This window comes from Capra hircus, chromosome 25, assembly GCF_001704415.2.
Source record: "Capra hircus breed San Clemente chromosome 25, ASM170441v1, whole genome shotgun sequence".
NCBI lineage: Eukaryota > Metazoa > Chordata > Mammalia > Artiodactyla > Bovidae > Capra > Capra hircus.
In genome coordinates this window covers 3,307,178-3,330,596 of record NC_030832.1, presented here as the reverse complement: position 1 = coordinate 3,330,596, position 23,419 = coordinate 3,307,178, and the positions used below count along the sequence as shown (strand labels likewise).

General features: G+C 51.6%; 1 protein-coding gene across 2 annotated transcripts in view; it reads left to right on the top strand.

The window, feature by feature from the left end:
• Positions 1–19,900, top strand: part of SRL (sarcalumenin) — a 36,899-nt gene extending 16,999 nt beyond the window's left edge. Inside the window, exons 2-7 of one of the 2 annotated variants that reach the window (XM_018040968.1) lie at positions 5,668–6,645; positions 8,390–8,491; positions 9,617–9,712; positions 13,117–13,233; positions 14,864–15,097; positions 16,620–19,900. In XM_018040968.1, coding sequence (XP_017896457.1) covers positions 5,668–6,645; positions 8,390–8,491; positions 9,617–9,712; positions 13,117–13,233; positions 14,864–15,097; positions 16,620–17,431 — 2,339 coding nt within the window. In that variant the 3' untranslated portion in view covers positions 17,432–19,900. The remainder of the gene's footprint in view (positions 1–5,667; positions 6,646–8,389; positions 8,492–9,616; positions 9,713–13,116; positions 13,234–14,863; positions 15,098–16,619) is intronic. The other variant, XM_018040969.1, reaches the window with a different exon arrangement.

Genomic DNA, 23,419 nt, shown 5'->3' with positions numbered 1-23,419 from the left:
CTGAAGTCTCATTTGTGAAGCGAAGGAACAAGGGGCCTTGAGCGGTGAATATTTACTCCGTAAAATAAGGTTGAGAAAAAATGTGATGCCGGAGGGGCTGCTGCAGTCTGCTCAGTCCAGGAGCGCGCCGGGACGCAGAGGGGTCAGCCTGCCGCCCCGGCCACGTGAACGCGAACTCCAAAGTGCTCTCTGCTGTACCCAAGGCACCGCCGGTGAGATGTCCAAGTGTCTGGGCAGAGGAGAGCCTGGTGAAAGACGGGGGCCTCCCGGGGCACCCTGACCAGTATTCCTGGCTCCCAGGGGCAGACGTTTCTGGAGGTAGAAGTGGAAAGGGATTGTGCCCCTGGGGACTTTTTTTTTTTTTACTGCATGTGCATCCTTGTGTATGAGTAATGGCATATCTTACTTGTGATGATCTCTTTTCTCCTGAGGTCCGGTCCCAACCTCAGGACAGATTCTCTGACACTTGGGGGTGTCCTGGAGCAGGGCTTCTCACATGCAGGTGTTTGTTAGAATCACCTGTGAAACACCCAGATTCACATTGACCCAACCCTGGACACAGGGCATCTTTGTCAGGAAAGCCCTGCAGGGCTTGGATACCACTTGCCACAGGCAAGAGATCCTGGGCGTTGTTTCTTGGTGAGAATGCTAGCCCATCCCTGGATGGCCTGTCAAGCCCACACTGGACTTTCCTGTGTCTGCTTCCTCCTTTCCAGAGAAGTGAATAATCAGTTAATAATCCTTGCTTTCCCTGCTTCAGAGGACCACTGGGGGGTGGAGAATAACACAGAGTTATTTGAGGGGAAGTGTGAAATTCAGCTTGAAGGTCAGATGGCCTCTAGCTCTCTGCCGGGCGCATGTTGATCAGCAAAGTGAAAAGATGCTGTTGGGAGGCTTCTTGGGCTATTGGAGGAAATGAGCAAGAGGAGGAATTCTCAGGGAAAAGGCAGCGGAGGCAGAATAGTAGGGCAGACAGACCCAAGGAGAGCTGGCTGGCAGGAAGTAGCAAGGGGGTGGCTGAACCCTGGCTCCTTCATCTCCCTTCACCCCCTAGACCCTTCCATGGAACCCTAGCACCTCATGGGACATGGTCTTTGGGAGCAGAAAGAACTCTAGACTGAGGGCCATGACCTCGGGCTCTGTCCCAACCCTACCCCTCACCTTGAGCAAGTCTCTAAAGCTCCCCGGCCAGAGCTTCCTCCTCTGTAATGGACTCACCAAGGCCCCAATAATTACTGTGGGCAACTCCACAGTAATCTGAGTCCCTGTGAAAGCATTTGGGAACAGTTAGGAGCTGGAAAAAAATCTGGTGTTTGGCAGTGGAGGGTGGAGAGAGGAACTGAGCCTGGGGCCCCCACTGAGGCTATGGAGGAAGCGGGGAGCAGCTGAGAAGCTGACCCCCGCAGAGAAAGGCTGATGACAGAGAGGGTGTCAGGAGAGAAAACGGAGCCAGTTTATGCTGTGCTCTGCCCCGGGGCACCTGTCAGGCTCAGGGGCCTTCCTTGATGGCCAGGGTTGAGCCGGGGGCTTGCTATTTGCATACGCTGGCTTAGCGCCAGGCTTGCCTGGGGCCTGGGCGGCTGCCTTGGCAGCAGCACGCACAGTGCAGTACTGACACCCATCTTACCAGGCTCTCAACCTGGTCAGGGTGTCCTGGGTCCTCTGTGCACCCCACCCCTCCTCCGGGGCCGCTGGGAGGCTTCCGCAAGAAGTTAAGGAAGTCAGGGTGGGTGGTAAGACCACCCTGGTTTGATGTCACAGAATTGAACTAAGTTTAACCAGAGGCTCTTTAAGCCTCTGAGCTGCTTCCAGGAGGAGAGATTGGACCCAATGGCACAGCTGCTTCCTGGGCTTTGAGCTCTGGGGACCCAATGGCACAGCTTGTTTCATTGAGAGACTTTCAGAGAAGTTATTTTTAGCCTGGGAAGGAAGATCATGGGGCATGAAGTCATCACCCTCGCTCTTTGTCACTGGAAGGGCAGGAGAAGCTTGGCACTAAGTCATAAAAGCCAGAGAAGAGTATGAATATAAATAAGTAAACACACAAGCACACACCTGAGTTCCTGTCTAGGGCCCAGGTGTGGAAAGACACAGCAGTGCGAAGGTCATGTGTATCCCCAGAGTCTGGGGTCCTTATCTCCCTTCAGATGATGCAGCCCTCCCACCTCCACTGGGCCAGAGGGTGTTCTGAGACTAGCAGAAATGCTGCAGGTAGTCAGACCCAGAGTCCGTTCAGCCTGCTGTCATCACCACCATCAACACTATCACATCACCATCACTATCACTGTCACCCTTACTTTGTCCACTTGATGAGAAGAGCAGACTCACTGGAAAAGAACCTGATGCTGGGAAAGATTGAGGGCAGGAGGAGAAGGGGACGACAGAGGATGAGATGGTTGGATGCCATCACCGACTCAATGGACATGAATTTGAGCAAACTCAGGGAGACAGTGAAGGACAGGGAAGCCTGGCATGAGTCCATGGGGTCTCAAAGAGTCAGGCACGACTTAGCAACTGAATGACAACAGTCAATATTATCATCCTCAGTACCACCATCATCATCACCATCATCACCATCACTTTGACCATCACCATCACCATTATCAACATCACCACCAGCATCACCATCTTCACTATCATCACCACCAGCATCAACAGCATTAACAGTAGAGGGTGACAGGGCCTGTTGAAAGGGGCTGGACTCCCCAGAGGAGAAGTTCTGATCACTGCTCTTCCAAGGTCATTTGCCAAGCCCTGGTGACCCATCTAATTTGGAAGCCTCCAGTGGGCACATGAGTGGAGAGAGGCCAGGAGCAGAAGCCTTGGGGTCAGGGTTATTTGGCTGGGTAGCATTTCCCTTCTCCAGAGGATCTTTCCAACCCAGGGATCAAACTCAGGTCTCCCACATTGCAGGCAGATTCTTTACCAGCTGAGCCACAGGGGAAGCCCAAGAATACTGGAGTGGGTAGCCTATCCATTCTCTAGCCAATCTTCCCGACCCAGAAATTGAACCAGCGTCTCCTGCATTGCAGGCAGATTCTTTACCAACTGAGTTATCAGGAAAGCCCCTAAGTAGAATCACCCTCCCCCCCGCTAATTTTTTGGAGGGGGTTACAGTCCTGATGCTGGGGCTACACCCTGGGCTAATTAATTCAATGAGAACCTTCAAGGAGGAGGAGAGGAGTGGGATCAAGAACCAGGTGTTTCCACGTACAGACAGTGGTGAGAACCACTGGTTTAGAGGCAGTTTTATAGGCTCAGGTTGACTAGTGCTTCTTGAACTGTAATGTGCAGCCAGTGAGTGGTTCAAATGCAGATCCAGAGTCAGTGGTTCTGGGCTGGGGCCTGAGAGTTGGCGTCTCTACTGATTCTCCCAGGTGATGCTGATGCTGCAGGTGCCTGGACCACAGGCTGAGGAGGGTTGGGAGGGGTGCGGGGTGGGGTAGGGGCGGGGGAGAACCCCGCTGCAGGATCAGACAATCTCCTTTGCAGTTCTGAAGTTAAATGGCCTCAGCTGGTTGCTAGCTGTGTGATGTTGGGGGCAAGACATTCAGTGCCTCTGATTCCAGTCCTCTCATCTGTAAAATGGGGATGAGAAGAAGAAAGCACAGAAGAAAGCAAATAGAGTAAGATCAAGTTCATGTTTTATACATCCAGTGCTCAAGCACTGCCTGGCACACTGAATAATTGTCCAAATGTATCTCATATGATATCTATATATCTACCTTGCTGCTCAAAGGCCTGTCAATCTCTTGCTGCTAAGTCGCTTCAGTCGTGTCCGAGACTGCAACCCCATAGACGGCGGCCCACCAGGCTCCCCCATCCCTAGGATTCTCCAGGCAAGAACACTGGAGTGGGTTGCCATTTGCTTCTCCACTGCATGAAAGTGAAAAGTGAAAGTGAAGTCATTCAGTCGTGTCTGACTCTTTGAGACCCCATGGACTGCAGCCCACCAGGCTCCTCTGTCCATGGGATCCTCCAGGCAAGAGTGCTGGAATGGGTTGCCATTGCCTTCTCCATGTCAATCTCTTGGGTTAAACCAAATTCCTACCATAGATTTTTATTTCCCCAGAGGTTGGGGGAAGGGCAGATAGAGATTCAGGGAGAGGAATGAGGACTTACAGGTATTCAGGTGGCGATGAAAGAAAATTTTAATGAGTTAGCTCCCCAACTACCAGGAATTCTGAATGTACCCAAATCTCCCCATGGACCTCTTCACAGCACTTTCTTGGGGGAGTGGGGTGGGTCAGGCAGGGTCCCAGCCTGCAATCCAGGAGCCAGAGCAGGTGCATCCAGGGAGGGCAGAGGTACCAGTCGGAAGGGGCTCCCATATGCTCCCCTCAACACAGCATGGCATGGAAGGCCTGGACGAGGAGTGGGCAGTTCTAGGTTCCACTTGCCCACTAGCCACCTGGTGTTTTGGGCAAATCAAACACTCTCTCTAGACCTTCAGCTCTGGAATCTGGCTGATAGTAATAAGGGAGGTGAATGGGGTCACAAACATGAGTGGGGGGAGTGTTACATCAACATACGGGCTCCTTTATAACGAAAGGCACCCAAACTTCCCATCCTTCTGAATTTGATAGCAGATTATGTCTGTGGGGATTAATGAGAAAATATTTGTGCCTGGCCCTTAAGAGGCTTCCCCAGCTTTCAGGGAACAAGGGGGTGGGTACTCCCAAGAAGTGGCTTTTCTTTGTGGGAGGCAGAGCTGGGCCAGCACTGAGGCAGGATGCTTCTTCCTCAGAAAGAGTCCTGTGAAGCCACAGAGACCCAGGAGCGTCTCAGCGACCCTGAGGCAGGGCCCCCACTTTGCCCTCATCCCCATGTGCCTGCAATCACCCGCTCTGCAGGGCTCCTCCTTAAACATGTCCCCACCTGAGCGGGGAAGGCTCGGAAAGACTAGACCCCACCCTCTCTTCTGACCCCACTGTCCAAATGCATCACACTCATCCCTTGACAGAGGCTCCTGGCACATTCTGGGCCCCTACCTGCCTTCTGCTTTGCCCTCCCAGTGCCCCTGGCTCTCCCCTTTCAGCCCTCGGCCCTTAGAAGGGGAAGGCCATCGGGAAGCCCAGGCCTGCCCCCGTGGGTATCTCCTCCTGCCACACGTCCCCTCTAATCTAAGGTAGAGAGGCCAGCAGATGCTTGTCCTTAAGAGGACAGAGTTGGATGTGTGACTTAATAAGGTTGAGAGCCATAAGTAATCCTCAGAGTGCTGTGCCCCCGCATGCACCTGTTTTCACTCCTTTGCCGATAGCAGTATAAAAAGCGTGCTGCTTAATGACTCTAGGAACTGACCAGGGGTGGCAGTTCCCATCGGCCCTGTCTTGGAAAGATCTGCCGGGCGAGCCAGGCTGCACGTGCCCGCGCGCGCGGTTGAGGAAGGACTGGAAGGGCGACGCCCAGCTTCCATCCCCCCGGGATGCCGGGGCGGGGCTGGGGCGGGTCAGCTGCTCGCTCAGAGCCCAGGCTCGGGTCAGGAGGGGGCACGCCCGCTCTGCCGGCCTCTCGGGGCGGTTCCGAAGACGAGGGAGGGAGGAGCCCCACCGTCCCCGCAGGTCCGCACAGCTCTGCCTCTGCGAGACAGGCTGAGTTTTTAGAGTTGTGAGAAGCACAGCGCGTGCCAACCCCTTGACACTGACCCCTCGTGTTCTGATCATCTAGAACTGCAAGTTTCCTCTTCGGGTGGCACGGAAGATGTTGGCAATTTGTTGGAGAATCATTTCTCTGCCGGAGACGCAAGTCTAGAGGAGAAAGAAAGGGCGCTTCGGGCAGAGGCGGCCCCAGGAGAGACGCACCCGCTCCTTCACCCCCCAGAAGGCGGGGAGGATGGGAGCTCGGAGAAAACAGCTGCCGACGGCCTGGGCTCCGATCCCGATCCCGAAGCCAGCCTCTCCAACGCCTCGGCCTCCGAGTCTGCTGCTCCCGGGGAACCTGCGGGGCCCGGGGCGGAAGATGCGGGCCCGCCGGGAGCAGCGAGCGCCCTTCCCCCAGGAGGGGAGGGTGAGCCCTGGGAGGAGGAAGGGGCGCGGGAACTCAGCTCCGGAGAGGGCCCAGGACAGGAGGCGGAGGGACCGGCTGGGAGCGGCGAGGTCCCCGAAGAAGCTGCGGAGGCGCTAGGGGAAGCAGCGGCGGGGTCCCCGGAGCCTGAGAACGCAGGGGACTCTCCCAGCCAGGAGGTCGAGACAGGAGGGGAGGGCAGCCCAGGGCCGGGTCAGGAGCCAAAAGTGCCTGATGGAGCTGCGGATGTGGACGCAGAAGCCGCGCAGAGGACGGAGGACCAGGCGGAACCCAACTCCATCTCGGCCGCGGCGGCGGAAGACGCTGCCGCGCGAGAAGAGGAGGGGGGCTCCCGGGAGCACCGCCCGGAGGAGGGGATGCCCGCGGAGCACCCGGACGAGGCCTCCTCTGAAGAAGAGGGGGGTGAAGAATCCGAAGAGGAGAGCGGCGACGAAGAGGACAGCGGCGACGCGGCTAGTTCGGAAGAATCCGGGGGCGCCTCGGAGGAGGAGGAAGACGAGAAAGAAGCTGGGGAAGGACCCCACGCGGCAGCGGGAAGCGCGAGCCTTGGGGAGGAGGGGTCCCCGGAGGAATCGCCCGAGGGTGCTGACGCGCAGGAGCCCAAGGAGGAAGGGCCACATGGTAGGGGAGCGTCCCAGGGCTGCCCACCCCCACCCCCGCCCGGCAGGCACCTCGTCGGAGGGGGCTGCTTCGGGCATTCTGGTGGCTGCAGTCTTCCCGGAGGTTTTGAATGCAGAGGAAGTCAGGGACCTGCAGGGCGGGCGGGAGAGCCTCTAGCCAACCGCGGGGGGTTGTAGGGCAGAGGCCCCATGGGGGTTCCTGTCCCTCTGGGTGCCTCCAGGCTGTTCCTTACCTCACTTATCCCCACTTCAGAGAGACCCACTGAGAGCCTGCACCCTGGAGGGCCCAGAGGAACCTGGTTACATCTGAGTTAGGCCATCAGAAACTTATCCGTTAGAGTCCCTCCTTTAACACAGACCAGTGCCTAAACAGACCAGTGTCTAAACCCAAAGGACAAGGGACACGGGCAGAATTTGAGGCCGGGAGGCAGGCTGGTGGGTGTGAGGGGCATTGGGGGACCGTGCTGGTCGGCTAGCTCCCGGGGCCTCCCTTTGAAGACTAGGTCATGTCAGGATCCTTAAACACTGGGCTGGCTGAGACACTAACATCCAGCAGATGTCTGTCCCGCAGATGAGTGGCTGGAGCAGCCACTCAGGGCCAGGGGACAGGGTGGGGGGATGGAAGTGGGCAGGACCTAAGGTATTGGGCAGCGTTAGAGGTGTGTCCAGCACTGGCCATGGCCTCATCCACTGAGTACACTGACCTGGACCCAGAATTGGCTTGTAGGATGGAGGCGCTGGACTCAATCTTCAGTTTCCAATGCAGGTTTCCTTCCAAGAACTTCATTTCCCCACTGGTCGGGGACTTGCAATGGGGGACCCTTCCCCTGGCCTCCCAGATCTGGGTCTGATCGCAGAAAGGTTCACCCTGTTGAGACACATTGATTATTCTCTGCTCCCATCCCTCCTGGAACTGGTCTCCCCTTGTTCCCACAGGCCAGGTCCATGCTCCTTCCATCACCTAAAATTCTTTGTGCAATTAGCCAAGGATTAAAAAAAAAATGGCTGTGATGTTAAGAGGCCTGGGGCACCCCTCCCTGGGAGCCTCAGGTGGTCACGGGCACCTCTGGCTGGGTCAGAAGCAACAGTGTACCCTCACTCCCTCCCCCCCTCCCTACTCCCCCTCCGCTCCCCAAGACTGCCTGTAGCAGCTCTTCCTGATGAAATGCTCACTTGACCAAGCCAGTGGTCCACCTAGAACCTGAAAGGCAGTCTCCTATAAACCTCTCCTTCTCCTGTCCTGGATCTCAGCTCACAGGCAACCCTCAGGAAATTTTCCAACTTCCCCACCTGAGATGTCATAGGCACATGTCTTAGGCCCTCCCAGCTTCCGGACTCTCCTCCCGAAGCCACATCGATGCCTGTAATTGTATTGCTTTCCAGGTTACTTCTCCCCCTCTCCCCGCAGACCGTGGAAAACTCCACGTGGGCAGAGCTGGGTCGGTTTGGGGCACCACGACATTCACAGTGCAAGGCTCCGTGCTTGGCGCGTGTATAGTATGTGCTCAGTCAACATTTGCTGAACCCCTAGAATGGATCGTGGAGCTTCACAGGTGTTGAGTTTGGATTTTCAAAGTCCTTCCTAGAGACAGAGCTCCGTGCAGTTGAACCTGGACCAGCTCCGATCAGCACTTGCTTGAGATCCTGCCCCACCCTGCCCACTCCCCAGCTTGCCTGACTGGAGGGAGCCCCAGAGCCAATGACTCCGCTCTGCCCTAACCCCCCATCTCTGCTTCTTTCTCCAGAAGAGGCGGAGGATGTGAGTGAGGAAGCCCCGCTGAGGGACCGCTCCCACATCGAGAAAACTCTGATGCTGAATGAGGACAAGCCAGCTGATGACTTCTCTGGTAACCAGAGGCAGGGGCTGGGTGGGGCCGGGTAGGGCTGGGAGAGCTCCGGGGCCAGTGGCCAGGCAGAGCCCTGAGTCTGTAGCTGAGGCCGGCAGACACCTCAGGGGAGGAGGAGTGCCCTGGAGTTGAAGGGAGGAGAGCGCTTCTCTTTGTGGAGGAGGCTGTGTGAGCAGGTCCAAGCTGGAGGGCTATGGGTTGGCGGGAAGGAGGAAAGGCGATCTGAACAGAGGGACTGGTTGGGGAAGCAAATGGCAGAGCTGCGACCTGGGGATGGTTGTCGTTGTTCAATTGCTCAATCGTGTTCCACTCTTGGGCACCGCATGGACTGCAGCACTCCAGGGTCCCCTGTCCCTCACTGTCTCCCAGAGTTTGCTCAAGCTCGTGTTGATTGAGTCGGGGATGCCATCCAACCACCTCACCCTCTGTCACCCGCTTCTCCTCCTGCCCTCAATCTTTCCCAGCATCAGGGTCATTTTGACGGTGCCAGCATCCGAGTCGTGGCCGGGGGGAGGTTGTTCATCACACTGGCTTCAATTTTTACAGTTTATAAAGCCCTTTCGTGTCCGGTATTCCATTTCACCTTCATAATAACCCAAGGCTGTCAGCAGGGCTTTCTGTCTCCTAATCGATGAGCCAGTGAGAGCTCAGGGTGAGGCTAGGGTCTGCTCTGGCAACAGCAGGAGATGGGCTGCTGACGGGCAGCTGGAGAGCCTGACCCTCGCGGCTCCGAGTTGGTCCCTCCCTGCACCTCACCCCACGAGCCCCTTCTCCCTGGAGCCACATTCTTCCCAAGAAGACACTTGGATGTCTGAATCCTCCCAGGGGCACCAGGGATGCGGTGAAGGGTGCAGGGCTGGGGTGGCCATGTCTGCTTGCCTCTGATCCTAAGGCAGGTAGCACTAGGGGGCAGAGAGAAGGAGGTGGAGTTTCCAGTACCTCGAGGTAGCTGCAGGCCAAGGTGGTGCTGTGAACTGTTAAGGGGAAGGACCAGAGGGCTAAGTTAAAAAACAAAAATGCTGTGGTGACTTTCAGGGGTGTGTGTAGGGGGAATGCCTTCTAGACAGTGCCACAGCTGCAAAGCCCCTGCCTGACCCTTAACCCTTCACCCTTCTCTGCCCCCAGTGGTGCTGCAGCGGCTTCGAAAGATCTACCACTCGTCCATCAAGCCCCTGGAGCAGTCTTACAAATACAACGAGCTTCGGCAGCACGAGATCACAGGTACCGGCCACGTCTCTCCCCTGAGCCCTTGAGGCAGGGAGGGGCGGAGACCTCAGTGTCAAGGGCCAGCCTTTCCCAGCAACCGAAAAAATTTCTGTGCAAAATAGTATAAGTTGAAAAAAAAAAAACCTGTCTTGATTTCCAGGCTCTCTCACTCCACTCTCAGAGATGCACATGGCTAAGGTTTCTCATCAGGGCTTCCAGACAGCACTCTGCTTCCATGCTCAAGGGTGTCTTTTCCTTTGTTTGACAAAGATGGGATCACAGCACACAATTGCTCTTTCTGTTCTTTGTGAACCCACCGCCTTAGATAGCGTACCCTGTTGATGAACCGCTGGGCGTTTGCCTCGTTCCCTTTTTAGTGTTACAGACACTACTGTAGTTGTTCCATATTTCACACAAGTTTATTTGTAGGATATATATTTTTTTAAATGCTGGAATTCAGCATTTTGATAGTTGTCGCCCAGCTACCTTAGGTTGTCCTCTGTGTACCACAGCAACGCGATACAGTTCTTGTTGCCTCACAGCAAGGCCATTTTAATTAAAGTGTCACTTGTCTTGGAAACCTGTTGACAATGACATCTAATTGCTATTATTGTTCTAGTTGTGGTTTTTTAAAGGGGCAGCAGAAAAATTCCTCTTTCACCTTTGATCACCTTTTAAAAAAAATAATTAAAAATGTTTTATTGGAATATAATTGCTTTACAATGCTGTGTTAATTTCTACTGTACAGCAAAGTGAATTGGCTATACATATACATAGATTCCCTCTTTTTTGGATTTCCTTCCCATTTAGGTCACCACAGAGCACTGACTAGAGGTCTCTATACTATACAATAGGTTCTCATTAGTTATCTATTTTAACATAGTTATAGGCTTCCCAGGTGGCGCAGTGGTAAAGAATCCGCCTGCCTATGTAGGGGATGCCGGAGACATGGGTTTGATTCCTGGGTCAGAAAGATCCCCTAGAGGAGAAGATGGTAGCCCATTCCAGTATTCTTGCTTGGAGAATTCCTTGGACAGAGGAGCCTGGTGGGCTACAATCCATGGGGTCACAAAGAGTTGGACAGGACTGAGGAACTGTGCCTGCATGCACACACGCACACTTCAATAGTGTATATCTGCCAATTTCAGTCTCCCAATATGACCCAGCCTGAGATGGGAATCTAATTCGTGTTTGAACGGGGAGCGAAATTGCACGTCCCTTCCTGTGTTAGTTGGCTGTTTCTGCATGTCTCCTGTGATGCTCTGATGGCTGTGCAGGGAGGGGGTGTTGTATGGCCTCCCTCATTCCTGCTTTACAGAAGGCGGACCAGAGGCTCAGAGAGATGCTGGGCTGCCCAGGCCGCGTGGCTGGAATTAGGAGCAGTAACTTTTTGTCTCCTCCTTGTTTCACCATTCCCTTGCAGGCTTCTCAGAATGTGTAGGCCAGAGACAGCAGGCAGGTGGCCCATGGGCATGGCACTCTGCAGAGAGGGTGTCCCCGGGGCCCGATCTATCCATCCAGGCGCCCCTCCTCTGCCCTCTTCTCTTGCCAGGGTCCGGGCTCCTCTGAGCCCAGGGTCATCCTCCTGTGACCTCCCTCCTGGGTGCCACACCTGTAGCCTCTTGCGTGTTCCAGTGCCGCCCCCTACTGCAGGGATCAGGAACAGCAGCTGGGAAAACTGGCGAGGTGGTCTCGCAGGGGAGCTGGAAGGCCAGGTTCCCCTTGGTGAGGCCTGGGCTGGGGAAAAAGACGCTCCTTCTAGGATCTCTGTGGCTGTGACTGGGGATTCCTGCCACCCCACCCCCACCCTCCTGTTCCTTCCTGCTCCCCAGCCAGGGGTTGTTCTTCAGTCATTAAATCATGTCTGACTCTTTTTGACTCTATGTACTGCTGCATGCCAGGCTTCCTTGTTCTTAACCATCTCCCAGAATTTGCTCAGACTTGTGTCCACTGAGTTGGTGATGCCACCCAACCATCTCGTCCTCACCTGTCCCTTCTCCTCCTGCCCTCAGTCTTTCCCAGCATCAGGGTCTTTTCCAATGAGTCAGCTCTTGGCATCATGTGGCCAGAGTACTGGAGGGAGCTTCAGCTTCAACATCAGTTCTTCCAATGAATATTCATCATTGATTTCCTTTAGGACTGACTGGTTTGATCTCACAACGAACTTTGGGAAATTCTTAAAGAGATGGGAATACCAGATGTGGTCTCACACATGCATTCAAATATCTGAAAGGACACATAGCCTAAGCAGCTTGAGGACATGGAGGGGAGACTTTTCTCTGTATACCTTTTTATACTTCTGATTTTTGAATCATGAAATGAAATCAATTAAAAATTTAAAAAATAACTGAAAGAGAGAAAGAAAAAAAAAAACCCACCACAATGCATCCTGTGTTGAGGCCTTGCCTGCCAGGCTCAGTGGGGCTAAGATGGCTGGTGAATTTTAGGTACTAAGCTGTATAGGGCTGGGGACTTGCCTGGTGGTCCAGTGGTTAAGACTCCATGATTCCAATGCAGCAGGTGCAGGTTTGAGCCCTGATCTGGAAACTAATATCCCACATGCCTTGCTGCAGGGACAAAAAAAAAAAAGCTGTGCTTGGTCGACCCTATGTGCCCTAAGGGCTGGAAGTCTGCAACAGGAGATTGTGAATCTCCCATGTGGAAAGCCTCTCACTGTCCCCTCCCCATCCCTGGGTTTTGAAAGCACTGGAAAATTCTGTTTTTTTTCTACTCAGGGACCTGCACTGGAGAGCCCCAGGCAGGGTGTTCTCCCCAACATGAGACAAGAACCCAACAATTGCCGAGTCAGTGCTTGGTCTTGGACGCTGGCAAATGTGTCTTGGACTTTGGAGGCTGACATTTGGGACTGGCCCTGTTGGCCGGCTTAGGCTGAGCCTGAGGAGGGGTGTTGGGAGGTGCAGCTAAGCAGAGGGAGGCAGGGGGCAGGCAGCACCCGGGTCCAGACCATCCCAGAGTGTATAAACCTCTTCCATGACTGTTTTTCTGTAACCAATCCAGGTAGCAGCGTTTTAGCCTTTCCTCGGTGGCTGCTCTCTCCTGCCCCTCTTATGAATGCTGTGCTCCCAGATCTGAGCCTGGAGGTCTCCCCCAGCGTGAGCTCTGAGTCACTGTTTGTTGACCTCAGTGGATCCCTCCCTCTCAGGGGCTGGTGTGCTGTGCATCTGTGCGTGGTCCAAATGCTGGTGTGCCACAGTCCAAATGCTATCTTCTAGTGGGTGCTAACTGGGTCATCACACTAACACAGAACAAGACATGCTCCAGACCATACCAAGCTCTGTGGTCCAGGGTAGAAACCCACAGCTCCTGATCGACTCTCTGGGGCACAACGTGAAGAACCCTGGCCCTCCACAGTGAGGAGCTTTGAGTTCATCTCCATGTCTTGTCCCTGCTGCCCACAGATGGGGAGATCACGTCCAAGCCGATGGTCTTGTTCCTGGGACCGTGGAGTGTTGGCAAATCCACCATGATCAACTACCTCCTTGGCTTGGAAAACACTCGCTACCAGCTCTATACAGGTAACAGTGTGACTTTCTTGTGTGCCTGTTGGCATTTCAATGTCACATGTAAAAAGCACTGTGAAAAAAATGAAACACTTAGGGGCTGTGGTATATGGCACAAAGTACCAGGAAAGAGATCCTGTACCCACTAAACTTAAGCTGTAATGCCATGGGGAAAAACTTGGAGATCAATGAGAGATCTATGATTCAATATGCAAAGATTTAAAGGGGTTACGTTTGTTTAAAAAGATATATATATATATATATATATATATATATATATATATATATGTAAAATCAAAAGTAAGTTAAAAGGATATTTGACTACACAGGAAATTTTATTTTTTTAAATTATGGTATAGCATTAATATAGGGTTTCCCTGGTGGCTCAGTGGGAAAGAATCTGCTTGCCAATGCAGGAGATTCAGGTTAGATCCCTGGTCTAGAAAAAGCCTTTGGAGAAAGAACCGCAAGCCACTCCAGTTTTCTTGCCTGGAGAACCCCATGGACAGAGGATCCTGGTCAGCTACAGTCCGTGGGGTTGCAGAGTTGGACATGACTTAGTGACTGAACAGCAACAAATGCATGGCATAAATGAAAGTGAAAGTCACTCAGTTGTGTCCGAGCACTAAACAGTCCATGGAATTCTCCAGGCCAGAATAATGCAGTGGGTAGCCCCTCCCTTCTCCAGGGGATCTTCCCAACCCAGGAATTGAACCCAGGTCTCCCTCATTGCAGACAAATTCTTTACCAGCTGACCCAGGGAAGCCCAAGAACACCGGAGTGGGTAGCCTATTCCCTCTCCAGCGGATCTTCCCAACCCAGGAATTGAACCGGGATCTCCTGCATTGCAGGCAGATTCTTTACCAACTGAGCTATCAGAGAAGCCCAGTGTATGGCACAGGGTATATAGAAAACAATACTAGTAACTGTGGATGGTGACAGATGGTAACTGGACTTACTGTAGAGATCATTTCTTAATGTACGAAAATATTGAACCACACTGTTGTATACCTGAATCTAACATGATATCGTAAATCATTTATACTTCAATTTAAAAAATTGGATCTGACAGATTAAAAAAGAAAAATGAAAATATTCATACACATCTTCAATATAGTAATGAAAATTATGTGCAAGAAACCAGCAGTTATACCCGTATTCACAGCAGCATTATTTGCTATGGCTGAGAGGTAGAAACAACCCGCATGTCCATCAATTGATGATGGATAAAAGACATGTGTTCATTCCATCTTCACAAGGGAATATTACTCAGCCTTGAAAAGGAATTAGTTTCTGATACATGCCACAACATGGCTGAATCTTGAAGACATTATGCTAAGTGAAATAAGCTAGATATAAAATGACAAATATCATATGATTTCACTTATATGAGGTCCCTAGAGTCATCAAATTCATAGAGACAGAAAGTGCAGGAGAGGGAATTCCCTGGTGGTCAAGTGGTTAAGACTCGGCACTTTTCCTGCTGGGGAACTAAGATCCTGAAAGCCAGGCACCATGGCCAAAAAATAAAAATAAATAAACACTAACTTCCATTCCTCCACCCTCCACTCCCAGTAATCTCTCCTGTGCCTCCTTTTGTATTGTGATGTGAGATGACTGTGTTCTTTCTAACCCATGTGTGCAGGTGCCGAGCCCACCACCTCGGAGTTCACGGTCCTCATGCACGGGCCCAAGCTGAAGACCATCGAGGGTATTGTCATGGCTGCTGACAGCGCCCGGTCCTTCTCACCCCTCGAGAAGTTTGGCCAGAATTTCCTGGAGAAGCTGATCGGCATTGAGGTTCCCCACAAACTTCTGGAGCGGGTCACATTTGTGGATACACCAGGCATCATTGAGAACCGCAAGCAGCAAGAAAGAGGTATTTCAACACTCATTTCTGAACAGCATGAGCTCTGTCTTAGGAAACTGTTTGAGGCAGAGGATGGTAGGCAGACCAGAGGAGACCAGTATTGTCCAAGACTCTGGGGTGCATTCTTTGCCTCCAGCCCTTTCTTTGTCATCACTGTGGAGCCTCCTAGGTGTGAGTACCTCATCCTTTTACTTCCCTGAGGAATGGTCTGGTTTGGAGGCCGTCAGCATCTTCCCAGGGGGAGGGCTGGCCTTCTTGCCAGGAGCTCCTCCAGGTCCCTGCTGTGTCTTTGAGATGCACACGCTGTCCAGGTGATCAAGGGCCTGGACTGATTGACTCCCTGTCCAGGTGCATTTGACCTCTGGCTAGCCTGAGTCTGGGTTAAACTTGACCTTCAACTCGTCCTGGTCCCAATATCTGCTTTGCCAGACCTGCTTCAACACAATCCTGTCTCAGACTTTCCAAAGCTCCGCTTGCCTTCGGGTGGCAGGGGAGTGCCACTGAATGTCACTGTGATGCAGCACCATCTGCAGAGATGAGTCATAATGGGGCATTTGTCAGAATATATGAACAGATGGTGGATCTCAGTTTATGGTTATAACTCTCATTTTGTTATAACCAGATCCTGTTTTATAGCTAATAATAATATTGTTGCTAATAATTATAGTAATAAACTAACCTTTATTGCACTCTTCTAACGCACTGGATAATTTCCATGTGTTATTGGTTGATCATTGTAGAAACATTTCAAGACAGGTATCCCTACTCTTCCTATTTTGGAAATAAATTAAAGGAGTTAGGATGTATTGAGCACCTACCCTGTGACTGGATGGCAGTTTTAGTTCAGTGCTTTCCTGTGTTTCTAGCAACATTGTAATCTTTATATCACCTTAGGTGGTATTGTTCTTCTTGTCATTTTTCAACTAAAATGGTAAGGCTTAGAAGCATATAATTTTCAGTTGGTCAGTGACAGAGCCCAAATTCTAGTCCAAGTCTCGATGGTAGGTCCACATTTATTTCCCCTGAGTGATGCCCCCTCTCTTTTATTTCTTCTAATTCCCTGACTTAGTTCCTTTAACATCTTTGCCACTGCACCAGATCTTTTCAAGCAGTGGGAAAATCTCCATTTGGCAGAAATGTTTTGTTTTCCTGGAGCCTTGAATTCCACTGTGGATTAAAACAAGGATCAGACCGTTTTTTTTTTTTGTTTGTTTGTTTGTTTTGGCTGTACCACGCAGCTTGCAGGATCTTAGTTCCCCAACCAGGGATTGAACCTGAGGCCTCAGCAGTGAAAGTGTGGAGTCCTAACCACTGGACCGCCAGGACATTTCCCCAGGCCATTCTTGACTGAGGGTTGACAAGGAGCAGGGGATGTGTAATGAATTCTTTAAAAGTCTTCAGAAACCCAGAAAACCCCTGACGTTCTTAGTCCCTTCAGAGCCACAGAATGGTCTGGTTCCGAAAGGAGGGGCAGGGGGCCTGGGGGTGTGTGGGGTCTGCCCAGCCTGACATCTCGCTCCCTCTCCCCAAGGCTACCCCTTCAACGACGTGTGCCAGTGGTTCATCGACAGAGCGGACCTCATCTTTGTCGTCTTTGACCCCACCAAGCTGGACGTGGGTCTGGAGCTGGAGATGCTCTTCCGCCAGCTGAAGGGGCGTGAGTCCCAGATAAGGATCATCCTGAACAAGGCCGACAACCTGGCCACGCAGATGCTCATGAGGGTCTACGGGGCCCTGTTCTGGAGCCTGGCCCCGCTCATCAATGTCACAGAGCCTCCGCGGGTGTACGTCAGCTCCTTCTGGCCCTACGACTACAAGCCCGACACCCACCGGGACCTGTTTCTCAGGGAAGAGATCTCCCTCCTGGAGGACCTGAACCAGGTGATTGAGAACAGGCTGGAGAACAAGATCGCCTTCATCCGCCAGCACGCCATCCGGGTCCGCATTCACGCCCTCCTGGTAGACCGCTACCTGCAGACGTACAAGGAAAAGATGACCTTCTTCAGTGATGGGGAGCTGGTCTTTAAGGACATCGTGGAAGACCCTGATAAATTCTACATCTTCAAGACCATCCTGGCCAAGACCAACGTCAGCAAGTTTGACCTTCCCCACCGCGAGGCCTACAAGGACTTCTTTGGGATCAACCCCATCTCCAGTTTCAAGCTCCTCTCCCAGCAGTGCTCCTACATGGGAGGCTGTTTTCTGGATAAGATCGAGCGGGCCATCACCCAGGAGCTCCCCAGCCTCCTGGGCAGCCTTGGGCTGGGGAAGAACCCAGGTGCTCTCAACTGTGACAAGACAGGGTGTGGCGAGACCCCAAAGAACCGTTATAAGAAACCCTAGGTGGCCACGTTGCCATTCTCGAGCTCCCGTCGTCGTTGGTGAATGAGCTTGTGTCCTGACTGTCTGAGAAGTCCTGGTTTATTAACCCTTTGAGCCACACTGGCAGGAACCATTGTGCATTGGAGACGGGAGTTAATTGAGGCCAGTGGTGGGGGAAGGGGTGGGTCGAGGGGGGGAGTGGAAACTGTGAATTAGGGCCTGCTTGTCTTGTTGCTTCAAGTAGGGGCCTGACTGAGGCATGTCAGGCCACACCTGCTTTTCCTGGGTCCCCTCTCTGCAGTGGGGCGGCGGGAGGGGACAGAGAGCAGCTAAACTCTAGTGTAAACTGAATTAATGAGCGTCACACAGGCTAAAAGCAGCTGAAGTTCCTTTTTCCCCGATCAGCTGAGAGGCTAGAGAAGACTTGAGTTCTGCAGGGCTGTCTGCTCCGTGCACACAGCTACCTCCCACACAGTCTTCTGTCTGTCCCCAGCCCTCATCTGCCTCCTGAGCTTGGGTTGGCTTCAAAGGAGACAATCTCTTGGGTCTGAATCAACCTGGGTGTTGAGCCTACCCCCCGGGCCCTCTCCCCTGTTTCTGCAAGGGGCAGGGAACGGTTTGGAATACCAGGATGCTGAGAGAGAACAAGCGCTCCCCAGGCCAGTTCTCTGGCACCTTCTAAGCCAGCCGGAAGCTCGGTCCCTTTCTCGGCCCCAGGAGGAGGGTGACTGTTCCATGTGTTCCAGTCATTTCCTTGTTGGAAGTGACTTCAGTGAGAGTCCCGGCAGGGCTCAGAGGGTTAATTGGTTTGCAGTGTGTCTTTGTCTATTGCATGTCTTGGAAAACTCAGACCCCAAAGGCTTTGGGTTTCAGAGGGGACAGTGGAGAGCTTGCTCCTGCTGTTGCCACAGCTTCTCCGTGGAGACACTCGGCACAGGAGTCGTTCCTTCCTGGTTTTCATCACACAGCTTTTCCTTTCGCTTCTCCATTCCCTGATGCGTCAACACTCAAAACTCGGAGTAATTTCTGGGGAGTCAGAAGCAGCACCAGCCACTCGGTGCCACTGGCAACCCAGGCCTGTCTGTCAGTTTCCCACCTGAACTTGATGCTGATGCCCACCGAGCGCATAGCAGGGGTGCCTGGCCTTCCAGTACCAATGAGTGTGAATGTGTGTGTGTTACATTGTCCAAGAGAGATTAGGGAGATGACAAATGCCTGAGGGCACAGAGGGGGAGCAAGCGGTGAGAGTCCTGCCTGCCTGCCTGGCGCGCCCCCTCAGAGGGCAGGAGCGGACGGAGGGACGGGGCATGGAGGGGATGCGCCCCCTCAGAGGGCAGGAGCGGACAGAGGGACGGGGCATGGAGGGGACAAGCCTTTTGATGGAAGACGGGTTGGTGATGAGTCTAAGTCTAGGGGACCTGGCCTGGCTGCCCCTTCCCCCTAACCTGGGGCCTCCTTCTGCCTGTCCTGGGAGGGAGCTGTCTTGGGGGACTTCCCCAAGAGGCCCTGCCTGCACCAGAGCGTCCCCCAGACCCAAGGAAAAGCCAAGACAAAGGCAGAGGGCGAAGTGGCCTGAGGGTCAGGCAGAGGAAGCAAACGGGCACGCTGGTGGCCACGTTAGGCTCACACAGAGATCTGCAGTCTGGAATTCCTTGAGTTTCTTGGAATTGTCAGCAGTCTGGCATGTGCTGCCTCAGAGGCTGCTTCTTCTGGCTCCTTTGGAGGATCTAGAACCTCCCACAAGAAGACCAGAGGCCCCACCACCTCCAGGACATGTTTCTAAGGACAGTCAACCAGAGAAGACAAGTCTGCAGGGACAGCCGAGGAACCTGGTGACCAGCACCCGGGGAGCTGCTTCCTTCTCGTTCAGAACCAGCCCTGGCCTCATCTCCATCCTTTACGCTCTCAAGGGGCTGCCCTCCCACCTTGCTCCTTAATGCCCCTTCGCCCCCTCGGCTACTTTGGGCATGTCTGTTTTCTCAGTGCAGAAGGGGAAGAAAAAATGCAGAACTGGGCATCGTCGTAGCTGCCGAGGTCAGCACTGCTTTGGGAGCAGCAGCTGGAGTGAGATGAACACATTCATACGGTATTTATATTTCTGGGGGTGCGTGTGACATCATCAGTGATCTTTCCCCCTTTTTCTTTTCTCCATTCAGCTTCCTTTTCTTACTCCTTCTGTTCCGCTGTTCACCCCTTGACTTCCCTTCTCTCTAACTTCCCGCAGGCTTGTCTGCCAGCCGGGGCTTTGAGCACTATTTGGTGCCCTGCTCTGTGGAGGTGGATTTCAAGCAGAATTCTGACTCTTTGGGTGGGGGTGGGGATCGTGGGGAACTGGGTGGGGAGTCAGGAATCCCCTAGGAGGAGTATCTGTGAATGTTTGTGCCTGAACAGTTGCTGTTTCTCTCCAAAGCGGAATCTTTCCAATGCTCTTTCTGTTCTGAGTTCATCAGGGAGAAACTCTCAATAAAGTTCCCATCTCTCTTTAACACCTCGTACTGTCTCGGTGCCTCCAACCTGTGTAATCTCTCTCTCTCTCTTTTAAAAATTTTAAAGAATTTTGGCTGTACCCTGTGGCATGTGAGTTATTAGTTCCCTGATCAGGGATCGAACGCACACCCTCTGCATTGGAAGGCAGACTCTTAACCACTGGTGCGTCCCCAGTGTAAACTCTTTCTTCCTTTTATCCAGTAGAAGGGATTCCCAGGTGGTCTAGTGGTAAAGAACCTGCCTGCCAATGCAGGAGACAAAAGAGAACTAGGTTGGATCTCAGGGTCAGGAAGATCCCTTGGAGAAGGGCATGGCAATCCACTCCAGTAGTCTTGCCTGGAGAATCCCCATGGATGGAGGAGTCTGGTGGGCTACAGTCCATGGGGTTGCAGAGTGGGACACAATAGGAGCAACTTAGCAAGCATGCATGCACATACTGATTTTAAGGAAACAAATCTTTTTTAAGAGCATTTTTCGGTTCATAGCAAAACTGAGAAGAAGGCAGAGGTTTCCCACATGTCCCCTCCCCACAAGGCTTGCCCATTATCTACACCCCCCTCAACAGTACATTTGTTAAAACTGATGATCCTCATTGACACATCATAGTCACCCAGCTCTGAATCTGCTTATGGGGCAAGCAAATGGGCACTGAAGTGCCTTTTATAAGGATTAGCCAGAGCAACTTCACGGTCACGTTTAGGAAAAAGTACTGAATAAATTTGGGGTAACCATGGGACTGTACTGCTATCCAAGGTGGAGCTAAGACCATCTTTAAATTAAGTCTGCAGTCAGGATGATAAGAAAATCAGAAGGGTGAAATACAGAAAGCAAAATCAAGGATCATTCTAAACACAGCCTGATGACATGAGGGACACTGTGAATGGAGGGGGTATCTACAGCTGTGTGTATGCCTCCCCTGAATATTTGGGGGTTACAGGTAGCTGTATGTATAAGGGACACGCAAACACTTGTGTGTAGTCTGTGTGGGTGTAGCGGCTCAGCAGATGCACATGTGGTCTGGGGTGGTGAAGTAGTAATTGTATGAACAGTGTGAGGATTTCAGATCATGGGAGCATGTGTGTAGGCAGATGTGTTGGGGGTGGGGGTGAACTGGGTGCCCAACCCAGGATGGACCAGGGAGATCTGGCCCAAGGAGGACATCGCAACTGTCCTCAAGTTTTACGTGTGTATCCCAAAGTCTGAGCCTTGAGACATTTCAAGCCAACTTCGCTTTCTCTCTCTCTCTCTTTTTTTTAAAGCCAATTCCTCTTTCTGTGACATAAGCTCAAGCTTTCCTAGCCCAGAGAAACTTGAATTTTTATTTAGAAGATCATAAAAACAATAAAAAAGAAGCCTAAGAGAAACAGAAAAACGAGAGTAGAGCAATGTAGCAAAGGAGGATTGAACAGGTTCTGAAGGAATCCCTTGCTCCAACTTCTTATCTGAAGCATACAAAAATGACACACATAAATGAGCATATTCTGTGTCTACCTACACTGCGGAACCTTTCTCTGGTTTACCGTAATGTCAGTGGGGAAGGGAAACAGCTTCTAGAGCACTCGTTGTGCCAGGAACCGGGCTATAGACCTACAGACATTGCCACTCTTAATGCCTTAATTTTACCACCTGTGTGCCAAGCCACATTGAGTGCTTAATGTGCTTTATTTCTTTTCCTTTTTTCCCTTTTCTTTTTTTTGGTGGGGGGGCTGCATTGTGTGGCTTGAGGGATCTTGGTTCCCAACCCAAGCCATGGCAGTGAAAGCACTGAGTCCTAAGCACTGGACCGCCAGGGAAATCCCTGCTTCATTTCATGTAATCTTCAAAATAACCCCACGGGGAAGGAGCCATCCGGCACGGACAAGAGCACAGGCTCTGGAGTCAGCGCTTGGGATCCATCCTGGGCTCCACCACGTACTACCTGAGCACCCGTAGGCAAATTTCTTAACTTTGTGCTTCAGTTTGCTTACCCATAAAATGGAGATGTTAATTGTTCTTCTCTCACGGGGTTGTTGAGAGGATTAAATGACTTAATGCAACATGCTTGAAATAATACAGAGCCCACAGAAAGTATTCCGTACATGTTATTACTATTATTAATCATACTTTACTGAGGAGGAGACTGATGGTCAGAGTGATTGGGATGATGGCATGTGTATTTGGGAGGTCGGAATTCTTCTGAAGTCTGATTCACTCTACAGGTCATGCTAGGTTACTTGCCCAGGGGTCACATTTGGTGACACTGTTCTTTCTGATCCCTTTCCCTCCTATTCATAAACTGTCTAAAATGTTTGGTCAGTACCTTGAAGCTTGTAAGTAATAAAACCTATCATTAGAAAGATTATTGAGGATTATTTCCTGAACAACAACAAAATATTATAAGAAAAAAAATCACACCCTTAATTCCATTTCAGTTTGATCTCTACCATGATCATCTTGTAAAGTATTAATAGACGGGGCAGGTATATTTACTAACCTTAAATTCAAGTCCAGCCTGGGGAAACTGCATATCCAGAGAAGTTAGGTCCAAATTCACCCCATTAAAACCTGACAGACCAAACTAAAAGGCAATTTTCTATCCATCCCACTATTCTTTCAACTATATTCTATCATACTGACTTGTGCTAATCTGAAGCCTAGGCCAAATTGTGATAGTAAATTTTTCTGATACACTGAAGAGTGATTTTGTATTTGTGAAGACTGCAAAAAAAATTTGTTGGTTCTATTTCCATTTTCTCCAAACTTCTGGATTTTTCTCCCACCACAACTTCAAAAGCCTTGGAATTCTCACATATTTATTCAGGCATATTCTCTGCCCTGGGGGAGCCAACAGTCCAATTAGGGAAAGAGTCATGGAACCCGAGTGACCACAGAAGTCCTCTGGGATGAAGTGACCACATTTTCTAAATCATGAGGACACATGGTCTGGCAGAGGATTTTTTTTTTTAAATTTGAAAATGTAATTATTTGAAAAGTCTGACCAATGCATAGTGACTGTGAAATTTATTTCAGCATTTAATAGATTCCTGTTGTTGAGAATCTGTTTACATCATATCAGGACTCTCCTGAGAATACTGAGACAGCCAGGGGGTTATCGACCTTGGGAAGGGAATTCTAGGTACACGCTGAGGGATGGGTGGGATTGGAAGGTCAGAGACCAGGGGGATGGATCCTGCCGGGAGATCAAAGGCCCAGACTCAGAAAGGAAGACATCTGTGTGTCCAGCGAGGAATCAAGGTGAGATGAGGTGATTTAGAGGAAACCAGCACTTTGCTGACAAAGGTCCATATAGTCAAAGTTACAGTTTTTCAGTACTCATGTGTAGATATGAGAGTTGGCTGAGCACTGAAGAACTGATACTTTCAAATTGCCGTGCTGGAGAAGATTCTTGAGAGTCCCTTGGACAGCAAGGAGATCAAAACAGTCAATCCTAAAGGAAATCAACCCTGCATATTCATTGGAAGGACTGATGTGGAAGCTGAAGCTCCAATACTTTGACCACCTGATTCGAAGAGCTGACTCATT